Here is a 13974-nt window from a genome sequence, read left to right as displayed (position 1 = left end):
TTTGAAAAGTTCAAATTGTCACTCACATGTTGCCCAGAGCAACCTCGGCCAGCAGTATGAGGCCGACGGGGTCCGACTGGGAGGTGTGACAGTAGTTTGCACTCTTGGACACCATGTCAGCAAAGTACACACCTTTGCCAAACATGTAACCGGTCTGGAGACAATGAAGCAAAACAGCAGTGAAATACAGGAATAAAGTATATGAAAGACCTACAAAGTATTGGATTTGTATTTAATAGGGGAAAAGGCCAAAAAACTTCCCCATTGGTTTGAACTGAACCCGGCCACAAACTGACTCACCACTGGAGCTTCTGGAGGCGCAATACGAAGACCCTGAGACAGAATACCAGCGTAGTTGGTGGCGCGAGAGCCGTGCCACAATAACTGGCGGTTGTGTAGCTCCTCGAAGGGACGGTACCGTTGGCGCTCTCCCTCTCGAACAATTTTAAAGATCTAAAAGACAGAAAACAGTGAACACAGTGGGATGAGTGCTGGACAACGAAGGTACACAGGAGAACAAAGTTTTAAGTTTTTTTTTTTGCCTTTATTCGAGAGTGCAGTTGAGAGAGAGACAGGAAAGTGGGGGAGAAGAATGGGGGAAGGACCTGCAGAAAAGGGCCCTGAGCGGGATTCGAACTTATGACCTCCGTGTTGGGGACTGTAGCCCCAGTACACGGATCGCCAGCTCAACCAGGTGAGCTATAGCGCCATCCACAGGAGAATAAAGTTGGTGATAAAACTTGCTATTATAAATGAATATTCATGCAAACTAAGCCCTTGAAACAGAATTAAATGAAAGTAGTTTTCTGAATAAACACTCACTTCTTGCACTTCCAGTGTGTACGTATTGTGTGTAGCAGCGTGGGTGTTCTTAACGTATTGTATGATGACCTCGGCCTCATTCGAGCTCTTGTCAACAACCTGTAAACCAACAAACATCCCACAAGCTCATTTTTATTCCACGCCAAAGCTCAGAGTGCGATAAATGGAGAGAAAAAAGCACAGCTGTACACACTAAAACATCCAAACTTTATTTCCAGCATTAGCTAAGGAGGTACGCTCTTTACCTCAATCCTGGTTTTGAGTTTCTCATAGTTGATATCGATGGGGTCGTTCTCGTTGTCCTGGGCCCCTCCTCTCAGCAAGCTGTACGCCACTTCAATATCCAACAGGTTGTCCAACATCTGAACTTTAGCCTGGACAGGGACGTGTGGGATTGTCAACACTTTTAAACTCTCCATCGAGCTCATCAGTGAGAAGAAGCAGCACATTGGGACAGATCATGTGTGTCCTTACTTGAATGTAGTCCAGGGTGTTGAGCAGCGGAGGCTTCTTCATGCCGAAGTCGTGAGGAATCAGGGTGTAGAAGCGATTGGAGAGATCCAGTATCTGCGCCTCAGGCACGCTATCCGACACAGCCTGGAAGGACAATACGATAAATACAGAGAAGGCGTTGCACGATCAACACTACAGATATGTTGTCCAACCACTTCTACAAACAGACTGCTTGTCAACATGTCAGGAATTAGTTTTAATGCACAACAAAGTCCTATGAAGAGGAATCCCAACACATGATGGGATGAATACTTTGGGTTTGTTGGTAACCGACCTGCTGCACTTGGGTGAGCAGAGCGTAGGCACTCTGGATTTGCCTCTTACTCAGCTTGCCGAGAGGCATCTTCTGGAGGTCAATCTGAAGACAGAAAAAGAAAAATGAGCTCTTTAAGTCTAGAAATATTGCAGAGTGAGGTTTTATTTACACTATGTGTCATTTGGGGAAAAAACACAAACGGTTTGATTGCTATTTTGCTGCTAAATTTAAAAAAAAGGCTGCTTTATGATGTTCAACAAAAGATTTAGATTATAATGATGAGGGGCATTCTTTTTGAATTTGTTTACTACACTTGAGATAATGCCTGCTGTGTCTGTGGAAACTGCCAGACAAAAATAACAAAGACTTCCCATTTAAAAACAGACACAGAGTCTCCTGACACAACTATCAAATACCACAAAACGCAAGTAGTTCAACAGTCACATCACAAGGTTTTGTTTATCAAAGCTATACTGGAAGGGGAAATGAAGCTGTGCTGCTGCAGGCCTGAGGTGTTAAATCCTTTGTTATGACGATACACCCAATGTAACCGAGGCAGGGGGGAGACAATTCAGAAAAACTATTACCTGCATGCTCATATCATCATTATACTTAAAAATAGAGTCCATGGCATCGGACTTATCTAAAAATCTCCCAAATGTATGATCAGAAATCGTTTTTAGGTGTTATTCAACTTTAAAAACTGATCCTCAAATGTTTCCCACATCTCCAAAAGATGTGAAAAAAAAATGCTGTTATAAAAAATGATGAAAGAAAGCACAGAAACTAAGATATGCTAAAAACAACAACAATAACAAAAACAGATCTGTCTAATGTGATCTTCAAACAAGTCAAAAATAAAAGCCTTACCTCAAACTCCACCATGGCCTTCTTCATGCTCTCTACATCAAAGATCATCTTGATCAGCTCCTGGACAGGCTTGGCCAGCTTGGACTTGGTGCCAGCGGTGGCTGTCAGCCTCTTCACTGCCTCTTCATCCTGCCAGAAACACGAGCATCACACAGACCCAGTCAGGCACAGAAAACACACTGTACTGCACATGTACTTCTTAGTTTGTGCAGGTTTGTGTGTGTACCTGTCCGTAGTCAATCTCCAGAGGGTAGAACTTATTGGGATACTTGATGAAGTTGGAGCAGCCCCAGTCGTTGCCTGTCTTCTCCTTGTAAACACCCAGGAAATTATCCAGGGCAGAGTTCTTGTCATGGAATTTGTCCAACTTGTTGCCTCCGATGGTGGTGCCCACTCTGCCCCATGACCTGAACACCCAGTACCTACAAGCACATGCCAGATGGGCAGTGACCGAGATGCATTAGTTAGTACACAGACAGAAACTGCACTGCAGCCATCAAGTCAAGACGCCTCGTAGAGGGAGATTACCGTTTCTGCACGTCATCCTCCAGCAGCTGCAGCTTATAGTACGAGTTAGTCCCTCTGACAATGTCCACGAGTCCCAGTGTAGCACTGTACATCTTCCCATTCTGCTCCAGGACATGGGCACTGTCCTCCAGACCTACGAAAAGAATTAGAATCATCAATCAAAGTCAGGGGGTAAATAATAGAAAGGGACATGACATTTTCAGTGCAGGGGACTCGTGACTACCTGAGTCTGGATCCACAGCAGCTCCGCCTTTGACCGTCAGTTTCATCTTCTTGGCTTTGCTACCACCTGTAATGGAAAACATTCAATTATTTATAGTCTTATATTCAACACTAACTTATGTTCCAGCAAAAGTTACTACTAATAACAATGGAAATACCTCACATTTTCTCTCACAGCTGTGTAATAAGAACAATGATATGATGCAACATTTCTCTTTATTGCTCTTCAACTAACAAGTTTTTCTTTCTATAACTTTTTAATTCCAAAAACAAAATGTGAGTCTTTATAACTTAACTGTGCAATTCTACACAGCATGCATGTCCTACAGTTTGGGTACATTATTCATCTCAGCATATCTGCACAGTTGAAAGATCTACAGTCTTTATTTTTAACTAAATTCTACTTTTGTATTTCTTTCCTCTTTATTTTTTGTTATCTAGCTGATCAAACATGTGAATTTCTCCAGTGAGGGATCAGCAAAGTTCATCTTATCTTGAACTGTGACCTCAAATAAACATTCATAGGCAGACACCACAGCAACGTTAAGTGTCTTTACCTTCCTCCTCCTTCACCCTCCCCATGCTCTTGGCGGCCGGCGCTCCAGACTTGGAGGCCGCAGACGGAGCCTGAGCTTCGACTTTGACTTCTGCCCCCCAGGGGGAGATGGCGTGCAGGGAGACCAGCTCCTGGAGAGCTTTGCCCGACGACTTGATGTCGGTGAGAAAATCCTCAGAGACCACGCGCACGGCGGCGTCTCTTACTTCCTCCATCTTCTTGCTCATCTTCTCCACCTCCTCTGTGAAACCATGAGGACAAGGTTAAAAGCTGGAGGTGTTACATATGAGATTCTCAGGGTTGTTCTTCAATGTAAATGTACTTATTGAATCATTACTCACTCTTAGTGCTGAGGCACAAAGAGGCCTTATTGGCTGTACCGGTGATCTTTCCACCGAGCGCCTCCACAGCAGCCTTCAGGTCGTCTTTGTTTTTGCTCAGTTTGCCCACAGCCAACAGTTTCATACCAGTAAGAGGTTTGTCTGCAGCACAGAAACACACAGTAAATAACAACGACCTTTTGTTCACAAGTTCACTGAAACAGCCAAATTATTCAAAAGATATTTCCCCATGAAGTGTTTTACATGTGTGACCCATCTGCACGAAAGCAGTCGCATTGTGCCTTGGGCTGTTCTCTATCCATCCATCATCTCTACACCTAAATCCTCACTGGGGTCGTAGGGGGCTGGAGTCTATCCCAGCTGACTCAGGTTCACCTGGACAGGTAACCAGTCTATCACAGGGCTACACTTAGAGACAGACAACCAAGCACACTCACATTCACACCTACGGACAATTTAGAATCACCAATTAACCTCAGCATGTTTGTGGACTGTGGGAGGAAGCCGGAGAACCCGGAGAGAACCCACGCTGCACGGGGAGAACATGGAGACTCCACGCAGAAAGATCCCGGGACGCCCCTCAACGGAATGCGAACCGGCAACCTTCTTGCTGCTAACCACTGAGCGGGCTATTATGCGTAAACAAAAGTGGCATGTTGCTACCACATGACGCAAATCACGGGACAGGATTGGCTGGCTGTGACACGTTGCTCGTGCTGCACACAAGCGATTTCAGCGGCTTCTTTCTGTTGTTAGCGCTCGTGCACGCTGACGGTATTTGACAGCGATATGGAGCGTAATATTACTACGCTCTGTAACTACACTCTGACCGATCAAAGTAATAAACCCAAAATTCATGTGTTAATTCGGGCTGCATCTCGAAGCGACTGATTTCGTGCAGATGGGTCACATACATGAATCAAAGACATGCAAGTGATTTAATGCATCGACTGAATCCAATCACAACGTCAACAAACAGAGATGACCTAAACTCGAATGCATTTGCAGGATGTAAACATGTTCCTGTTGGTTTCTCTGACCTGAAGGCGCTCCCTCTGGCAGTCGCTCAGTCGGAGCGCTGGATGCACTCGCCAGCGGCTCGGCTTTGGCTGCTGTGGGGGTTTTGGTGGGAGCCTCCTTGGGGTAAAGCCTGTCCTGTCGCTTGAACTTGAATTTTTTCAAAAACGGGACTTCGTGGAATTCCTGAAACGCAAAGCCATAAGATTTCAATGGAAGTTGTTTGAATGCATTTAAAATCAAAGCCAACTGCAACCCAAAGCGCACAGCAGGGATTACTGAATATGAATATGAATGCTCTGAATCCCTGAAGTCTGCTCACTTCCACTGTGGCAGGTGATACAAGCTGATAAATGTCATCACAACGAGCCAAAGGGAGCACCGAGACGAAGTGACTCACCTTGGGGACGACCCAGTCTTTGCGTATGGGTGTTGCCGTTTTGAACACACACTTTGTCCAGGCTGAAATGTCTCCTTTACAGTAATAGGCATCGCCCTTAAACACCAGCTGGCCCTGGCACTCCTTGCAGGGCTCCAGAGCACCAAAGGCCATGCCGTCTGCCAGGCTGTCCACCACCTGTCAATTAAACAACATGCGTCACGACACTCTGAACAGCTACAAAGCCTTCAACTGTCATGTAAATATAGTGTTACATATACACAACAACAAAAACTAAATTTATGGGGAGTAAATAAAAATATTGTTAGTGATACGATTCATGTCCGTATATTGTGATGAAGTACTGAACAGACTTGAACGCTGCATGAGGCACATTTTGCTCCTTTACAGCACTAATCTGAACATGTGATCTCAGAAAACTTAGAATCAGATGCAACAAATATAAAAGAAAACTCAATTTCAGGTGAGTTTTCGTGTTAAGAGCTGCATAAAAATGATACGAGATGAGGTTTTCTTACATTGGATTCTCCGGAGGGAACTTCCTGTCTATTTGCAATCAGCAGCTCTTTCATGTCGTTGGTTGAACAATATTTCCGCAGTTTGTCCTTCAGTCCCCAAATCAGCTGGCTTTGGCTCTGCGGACACAAGCAGTCACGACACACAACATCAGGGCAACGTATTAACAACACGGTCACCAAACACTCCCGATGCTTGCTGCGGTCTCTAGATCGATCGACTGATTCGCTCTCATTCAATAGTACTTTTTTTTTTTTTTAGTCGGATCATCTTGTTTTACCTCGATAAGCAGAAAAGTGCCACTTCGACAGCCTTTCAGGATGAATTTAGACAACCTGTGAACACTGCTACGTTTTCATAACGTTGAACTTGTTAAACCAAGACTGCTGGGTTTACATGATCTAACGTTTCCTGAATGTTATCTCGGACTCAGCTCCAAACTAACTGATACTGACTTGAAGAAGTCATTTGCCTTCGTTTTTGGGCATCTGTTTACTCAAACAACCAAAAGTTGAGCAAACATTACAGCAGTTTGGATATCACAGCTCAACAGACAATCTATCATATATATCACATATCATCATTTCATACATCACATCATATATCATACATATCATATCATATATAATCATATACCATATCATATATAGACTTTGATTTAAGGATGTGATGAGAAACAACATTGGAAATTTTAGGCTTTTAGCTTCAATAGTTGCTGAGATGATGTTGTTCAAACAGATTCAAATTTAAAAAAGAAAACCTCAAAGTATTTGAAATATCAAAAAAAAAAAAAAAAAAAGTTTTTCAATATCTTCAGAAATATCCACACTTTACGTCATCAAAATCTCAGGAAAATCTGAGAAATTGTTCCAGAATTGTGATAATTTGAGATGAAGCTTTAATTCCCGCTGAAGCTCTCACTGGCTTCCTGTTTTAACACGTGGACGGCAGCGTCCAGACTTTGTGTTCGCATCCCGGTCACACTGATCATATATCACATCACATATCATTTATCATATCACATAACACATCGGTAGGCTAAATGACAGCTTTATGTTTCTCAAAAGTTCTCGGGCTGTGAGCACCAGTTGATATAGTTATATAGATATATATCGCATTTTCAGAATTCATATGAATATAAGCAAATGCAATCTGGATGTGTGGGTAAAAATAATGAGTTTAAATGACTCAATAGTTTTTATCTGTAAGTCCTTTGCTCTCATAAGGCAGCAGGTTGACTCCACTCAGCACACTGTGGCTGATTTATTTATTCTGGACGTGACTTTTTGTTTCTCCATCGGCTGGTTGATGAGCATGTATGAGTTCAGTTAACCGAGAGCCCCGGTGTTTACTCCAAACAGTGAGATAAAAAGGAATGAAAGTACCTTCAGCTGCTCCTCCAGTTTTTTCTTCTCATCTTCTTCCTCTTTCTTCTGTTTCTTCGACAGTCCGTCCACGTCGTCCCCTTTACGCTTCCTGCAAACACAAACACAAGTTCAGGAAAAACTCTCTTCCACCACTTTGTTTTTTCTACTAAGACAGAAGGTGAAACAAAACAAAACACATCCAAATTAACTTCCTAAATGAGGCGCGCAGGGACACAGGACGACTGGCAGGATGAGGAACAAACAAGTCGGAATCTGACACCTTTATTCATTAAGCTAATTCATTTGGGCCCCATCAGTTAATGGACATCCACAAACACAAGCCGGGGCAGGTCGGCACAGTCCCGGGCGTCAGTGATGGCATCGTGCACTCTGCCCTGACAAGAATAATGTACCGGCTCCCCCCACGAGACCAGACACAGCTAATGACCATGCAGGAGCGCTCAGTCTAGTCTGATCTGTGTCCGCATTAAGAAAAACAAAACAAAAACGCTTCTTTTATCAGATAACAGCTGACGTCAAAGGGGGGAAGGAGGAGGATTTATAAAACAGGATCGTCTAGATTTTAGTATCGGCCTTGATGCTTCCTGTCAGGACGCTGATGGACTCATTAGATTCTTGAATAACAAACACTTGCGGCTGTGGACTGGTGAGTGATTTCACTGCTGTGATGCATTTTACTGCTGCACTTCATCTCGACTCGAATGTTGTTTCTCTTCGTAGGTCCGACGATGGAGAGCGCTGCTGAGCTGTTGAACATCTTCCAACAAACTAGCAGCTCATCCCACCATCCTTCCTCTTCTTCTCGGGAGTTTTCGTCTGCCTCTTTCTCCAACTCCTCCTCCTCTTTCTCTTCTCCTTCTCCTTCCTCTGCTCCGGCTGACCCGGTGATCTCCCCGAACAAAGCGTACATGGCGGCGGAGCTCGTCATCGCTTTTTTCTCCATAACCGGCAACTCGCTGGTCTGCGCCGCGGTGGGCCTCAACCGCAAACTGCGCACCGTCACCAACTACTTCCTGGTGTCGCTCGCGGTCGCCGACGTCTGCGTGGGCGCCATCGCCATCCCCTGCGCCATCCTGACAGACGTCGGTTTGCCGCGCCACAGCTTCTACCTGTGTCTGCTCATGCTCAGCGTTCTGATCATGTTCACTCAGAGCTCCATCTTCAGCCTGCTGGCAGTGGCTGTGGAGCGCTACGTCGCCATCTTCATGCCCTTCCGTTACCACGTCCTGATGAGGCCTCGCAACGCCGTGCTGGTGATCCTCGCCACATGGCTGCTGGCCTTTCTGATCGGGATCGTCCCTCTGATGGGCTGGCACAAGACGCCGCCCGACTCCGGCCACTGCTTCTTCGTGCTGGTGGTGGACATGACTTACATGGTCTATTTCAACTTCTTTGCCTGTGTGCTCGCTCCCCTGGTGATCATGTTCCTCATCTACGCCCAGATCTTCGTCACGGTCAAGCGGCAGGTGCGGCGCATCGCGTCTGAGCGAAGCGGCAGAGGGGAGGGACCGGCGAGGACCGCCGCCAGCATGCGCCGAGAGATGAAGACGGCGACGTCTCTGTTTTTGGTTCTCTTCCTCTTCACCATCTGCTGGATCCCGCTTCACATCATCAACTGTTTCCTGCTGCTGTGCCCACGCTGCTTTGTGCCGCTGGAGCTGCTGCTCACCGCCATCATCCTGTCGCATGCAAACTCTGCCGTCAACCCCTTCCTGTACGCGTACACCATGACCGCTTTCAGGGACACTTTTAAGGCGATTTTTATGTGCTGCAGGACAGTAACGGACAGAGAGGCCGAGGATAGAGATGGAACAGGCGCCCGAGACGAACACCAGACCTGACAAAAACAGCTCGGTTCCGTCTAATCGCTTCACTCACACCTGCAAAAATGATCTCAAACTTTGTCTCACCCTTCAGATTTGACAGCAGGAAGCCTCTTCTTAAGCTCTTCCTTGTCCTCGGCCCGCAGTGCGTTGAAGCCCTTCAGCTGAGCCGCGTTGTATTCGGGCTTGAAGACCAGCTCCTCCCTGCGGCTCACGAAGCACGCCGTGTGGTACCAGCGGTCGATCAGACCCAGCTGGGGCTTCTCGGGGTCCACAGTTTTCTTGGACACGCGGATTTGATCCTGAAAGGGAAAGCCAGAGGGTCACACACACATCGAGTATTTATTAAACAGACGATTACACTGATAATATTCGGTTACTATTAAATTTCAACAATGTGGTCGAAGAGGCTACGGACCTTTTCTATTTTCTGCTCACAGCCTTTGCACGTGCTGCGGTTTGACTTGGCATATTCCACCGCAAAGTCATTCAGCGTCTTCTCTCCTTTGGCTCCACTCTTCTGGTCCCCTTTTCCTACAAGAAGGAATTTTACCAGTTGACCTCAAAATGACAAATATTCATAATAGCAAACAAGACCAGAGAGTACAAACATACAGCAAATCAACAACACTAAGAAGCTAAACTAGGGGATATCTGGATATTTGACAGTTTTAAATTTGTTTTCAGGCCTTTTTGTGCCAGATATTTATAATTATCTGTAAGAGAGAAACTCAATTCACACGAACAGTGAAGGTAGCGTCATGTGTTGGATGTTTGACAGGTTATCTGTGACGAGGAGGAACTGAATTGAGGATGTCTGCGACGCATATCCAGTCTGGCTAATAAATGCTACAGTAGATGTGCAGCAAGTGGTTTGATCAGTCGGGATTCGAACCAGGAAGTCGAACTCAGGCAATGTGGTGTGCTGCCTATTTGGCTATCAGGTCGCTGATAGCATATTAGTTTAAGGAATGATTTACGTGATTGATTTGATAACCAGTTATAAAAGTATGATTAGATTCAGCTCCAATTAAGCTGCACCAGGAGACTCTTTGTTTACTGATTTTCCACTGATAAATCCTCACAACTGGACATTTAATGACCTCTGTCTCTCACTATACAGACAATCAGAATGTGGAAGAGTTGCTTTATGATTGTGCTTATTTGCTGCTGCACCGTACTGATGGATGATGATGATGTGTGTCTCTACAAAGCAATGTTGACCAAATCATTAAATAACTGTTGAACTGGCCGCGCCTCTGTTTATGAATAGAGGATATAAGATGCAATGTTTGCTTGTGATAACTCAGCAGCTTGACATGACATTAAACTAATTAATTTGCTCAACAGCTCCCATAAAGGGACTGTAGTCGGGCTTTCCTGTCTCACAACGGGCCTTTAGGGGAGGATGCAATGTGCACACACAGAGAAGCCAGTGAGTCTGTGGTACCTTATTGGACGGAGCAACAAATTTCCTGTCATTTCTGACCACATGATAACAAAAACGACAATCATGCTCGAATAAAAGTTAACAAAATGGGCTAAAAGGGAACTATTTTTACTTCTTTTCACTTTGGTGCTGGTTATTTTCTCAAAATTCCTCCATGCAGGAAACACTTTGCACACAAAGGCTCAGTCGAAGCCCTGCAGTCCAGCACTGACCTCCTGCAGCCCCGCCGCTCTCAATGGCCTTCTTGACCTTTTCCTGGTCCTCCCAGCGGAGGTCAGAATATCCAGCGATGTCAGCGGTGGACTGAGCTGCTGCTCGCTGCCAGAAGCAGGAGAAGTGGTGCCAGTGGGGGACCTTCCCATCGAACATGGGCGACTGAAACAAACGAGGAAGATTCAGTGTGTGTGTGTGAAGAAAACCTGCAGATGAATGTAATTATTATGTCATGCAAGGAGAAACATTCCCTATTTGTTATATACAAGCCTGGCCTTTGAAAAGGTTTATATTTTTATATAATCGTCCCTGTTAGATGTGGTTTTAAGGCCTACACTTTATATTCTAACAGCCTTCGACTCTCTGAAGGGGAATCATTCAATAGCCGTGATCAGGAGAGGTGACTAAACCATTTTGCACATTATACCCAAGAAGTTCTGCTCTTTTCTGACAAATGCTGTTGTTTTTAATAAGTATGATGGGTAATAGGACTGAGCGACATGCGGAAACGACTCTGACCTGGATGTTTTCAGAGCTAATGCGGTTAAAGTGTGAGTCACAATTTTTGTTTTGCACTTCTTTAAAATCGATGGAAGTGCCCCTACATCTAGAAAATCTGACTTGATTGCACCACAGCGCTTCCCTTTATTATAAAAGTTATGAACAAGCTGCTCTACAGGCCACACAGCAAGTCTGGGACGCAAACACATGATCTCACTGTGTTAAGTTGGAATCAAACACAGCTTCTCCATGCATTTGATAAATATGGCTTCTTTCAATATGCATTAAATTGTTATCACCAGCTGAACCTTCATCTCACTGCTGCTGGCTCAGGGTCCTGGCCTTTAAATGGTCTGGAGCTGCTCCACAGGCCGTGAGTCAGGACCTGGTGCAGCGACATAAGCAGGTTTCTTAGGCTTAATTAATTACCTCTCTGTGGGGCAGCAGCAGCAGCAGCACATCTTACAGTCTGCTGTGATTTCTGCCCCCTGAGGCTGAGATCATCTGCACGACTCCAAAACGCGTCATGCACATGATCGGGGAAGCTCTTTATTTTCTGTTTCCAGGAACAACACGGTGCATCACTGAGGCTCAGCGGCTCTTTGTGGACAACATTCAACAACGTCAGCCATTCACATGCTAACAAGGGCCTCGATTAGCACAACCAGAGCCCCGCTACGAACCCCACCGGCTCGCCCTCCGCTCTGCTCATACATATTCACCGTATTTGCGCAGTAAAGGTGCACTAAACAGAGAAAGCGGCGCAGTGTTGGTGAGCTAGCTAGCGGAGCAGCCTGCCCTCCGGAGCACCGGCGGCTACCGACCTGCACCATGATGGCCATCCTCAGCGAGTCTTTGGCGATGTTCTCTTTGCATTTCTTGCACGAGGCCCGGCCGCTTTTGGCGTACTCGGCCCGGTACAGCTTGTCCTCCTGGGAGTCTGCCATGGTTCGGTGGTTCTGAAGGCGCGACGAAGCGAGCTGACGGCGAACACAACTTTTGTCGGGACGAGCGAGGAGCCACAACAATCAGCAGCGCGCGAGCCGAGGAGCAGCGGAGCCCGCGTGCCTGCTGTGGACGGCGCCGCAGAGAGGGGAGGGGGAGGAGGAGGGGGAAGAGGTCTCACTCTGACATGTTTACAGGGTCCAAAAATAAATTAATCAAAAACTGATTGTAGGCTTTATTAAGCCCAGAGGGGAATCCAGGTAACAAAGGGGGTAAACAAGAGCAAAAAGACAACACAGAATATTGTGGTAGGGTATAAAATGAAGGTAAAATAAAAAATAAAATAAGATAAAAATCTAGAAAATATAATATAGAAAAAAGTCAACAAAATTTACAAGAATATATAAGAGGGATACAGAAATGTGGTTAATGCTGGATCCAGCAGTCATGATGTGCACATTCACAGAGCTTTATATTAAAATCTGTCTCCTTCCAGTGTAAATATTGAGGTCTGCTCACTGTTACATTCACAGAATCTGGAAATATCGACACCTTTGCACCTACTGCTTTATCACAGGCTCTTCCATCCTCTGCATCAGACTGTGAACTCCTTAAGCAGTGCGTTCACTGACACCCAAAGTGTAAGAAGGTCCTTTATTCCAACATCCGTCAGACTTGACAACGCTGCATTATAATCTCCACTATCGGCTCTATTACTGCTGCACTTTGTCCACCAACAAACCCATCCCACTATGTGCAATAACTGTTACCAGCTCATCTTGTAGTCTTGTGTTTCTGTTTCTTACAGTTTGCACTGTGTTTCTAAATTATTCTTGCACTGACTGCACACGTTTTCTTTTGGAGCTGTTGTAACGACGAACTTTTCCCCACCATGGGATCCATAAAGTTTATCTTTATCTTTATGCATCCTGTATTTATATTAGTATTTCCCGTATTTGTATTTCATTCCCTGTATTTCTTGTCTAACTAACTTTTTGGGGGTCTCAGCTACCAAAACAAATTCCTTGTGTGCAAGCTATCTGGTCATACATGGATGTAAATAATATTTTCCACCACACTGACTGTGGTAAATATTATCAATATTAATAGTTATGGAAATTAACTTCACAAATTTAAAACTAAAGTTGTGACTCCACAAAAATATACCTGAAAACCCAACAAAACCAGGGATTTTCTGGTTCCCATATGAACAATCTCTGGTTTTGATTTAAACTTTTACGTGTAATTTTTAGTGTTTTATATCTGCTTTAGTTTGTTTGTTTCACCAGCGTAATAGCAAAGTTATGTCCGTGTGACAGTTTTGTCTCTTTTTCTAACTACCCAGTGGGCCATCATGCAAAATAAACGATCTGTGAGGCGACCCGCGCGAGCTGCAGCCAGAACTAATGGAGTCCAGAGAAATCGTACAGAAAATCACTTTATAGTGAAATCAAACAACAACAGAGCATGTCCGAACCTGTTCTGTATGGAAGCCCGTTTCCGCCAGTGGAAAAAAAAAAAAAAGTCATAATTATGAGATAAAAAGTCATTATTATGAGATAAAAAAGTCATAATTATGAGATAAAAAGTCATAATTATGAGATAAAAAGTCA

General features: G+C 44.8%; 2 protein-coding genes across 2 annotated transcripts in view; one reads left to right on the top strand and one right to left on the bottom strand.

Annotated features, from left to right (window-relative positions):
- parp1 (poly (ADP-ribose) polymerase 1) overlaps positions 1 to 12505 on the bottom strand; it is a 15652-nt gene extending 3147 nt beyond the window's left edge. The window contains 20 exon segments of the mRNA XM_008286948.1: positions 23 to 154; positions 301 to 453; positions 823 to 921; positions 1068 to 1196; positions 1297 to 1419; positions 1610 to 1693; positions 2462 to 2590; positions 2688 to 2883; positions 2990 to 3122; positions 3213 to 3278; positions 3769 to 4008; positions 4109 to 4249; positions 5149 to 5311; positions 5526 to 5702; positions 6044 to 6160; positions 7427 to 7517; positions 9340 to 9554; positions 9671 to 9786; positions 10915 to 11077; positions 12241 to 12505. Coding sequence (XP_008285170.1) covers positions 23 to 154; positions 301 to 453; positions 823 to 921; positions 1068 to 1196; positions 1297 to 1419; positions 1610 to 1693; positions 2462 to 2590; positions 2688 to 2883; positions 2990 to 3122; positions 3213 to 3278; positions 3769 to 4008; positions 4109 to 4249; positions 5149 to 5311; positions 5526 to 5702; positions 6044 to 6160; positions 7427 to 7517; positions 9340 to 9554; positions 9671 to 9786; positions 10915 to 11077; positions 12241 to 12363 — 2790 coding nt within the window. The 5' untranslated portion in view covers positions 12364 to 12505.
- LOC103360997 (adenosine receptor A1) lies at positions 8158 to 9270 on the top strand. The gene has a single exon (XM_074465727.1). It carries the CDS (start codon positions 8158 to 8160, stop codon positions 9268 to 9270), a length of 1113 nt encoding a protein of 370 aa, XP_074321828.1.
- Positions 12506 to 13974: the final 1469 nt, after the last annotated feature.

The sequence above is a fragment of the Stegastes partitus genome, unplaced genomic scaffold (genome assembly GCF_000690725.1).
Source record: "Stegastes partitus isolate 25-593 unplaced genomic scaffold, Stegastes_partitus-1.0.2 Scaffold478, whole genome shotgun sequence".
Classification (NCBI taxonomy): domain Eukaryota; kingdom Metazoa; phylum Chordata; class Actinopteri; family Pomacentridae; genus Stegastes; species Stegastes partitus.
Note: the sequence above shows the minus strand (reverse complement) of the source record. Positions and strands in the feature narration are given on the sequence as shown.

Coding starts and splice junctions, on each gene's coding strand:
- LOC103360997 (XM_074465727.1), top strand. CDS start 8,158: ATGGAGAGCGCTGCTGAGCTGTTGAACATCTTCCAACAAACTAGCAGC.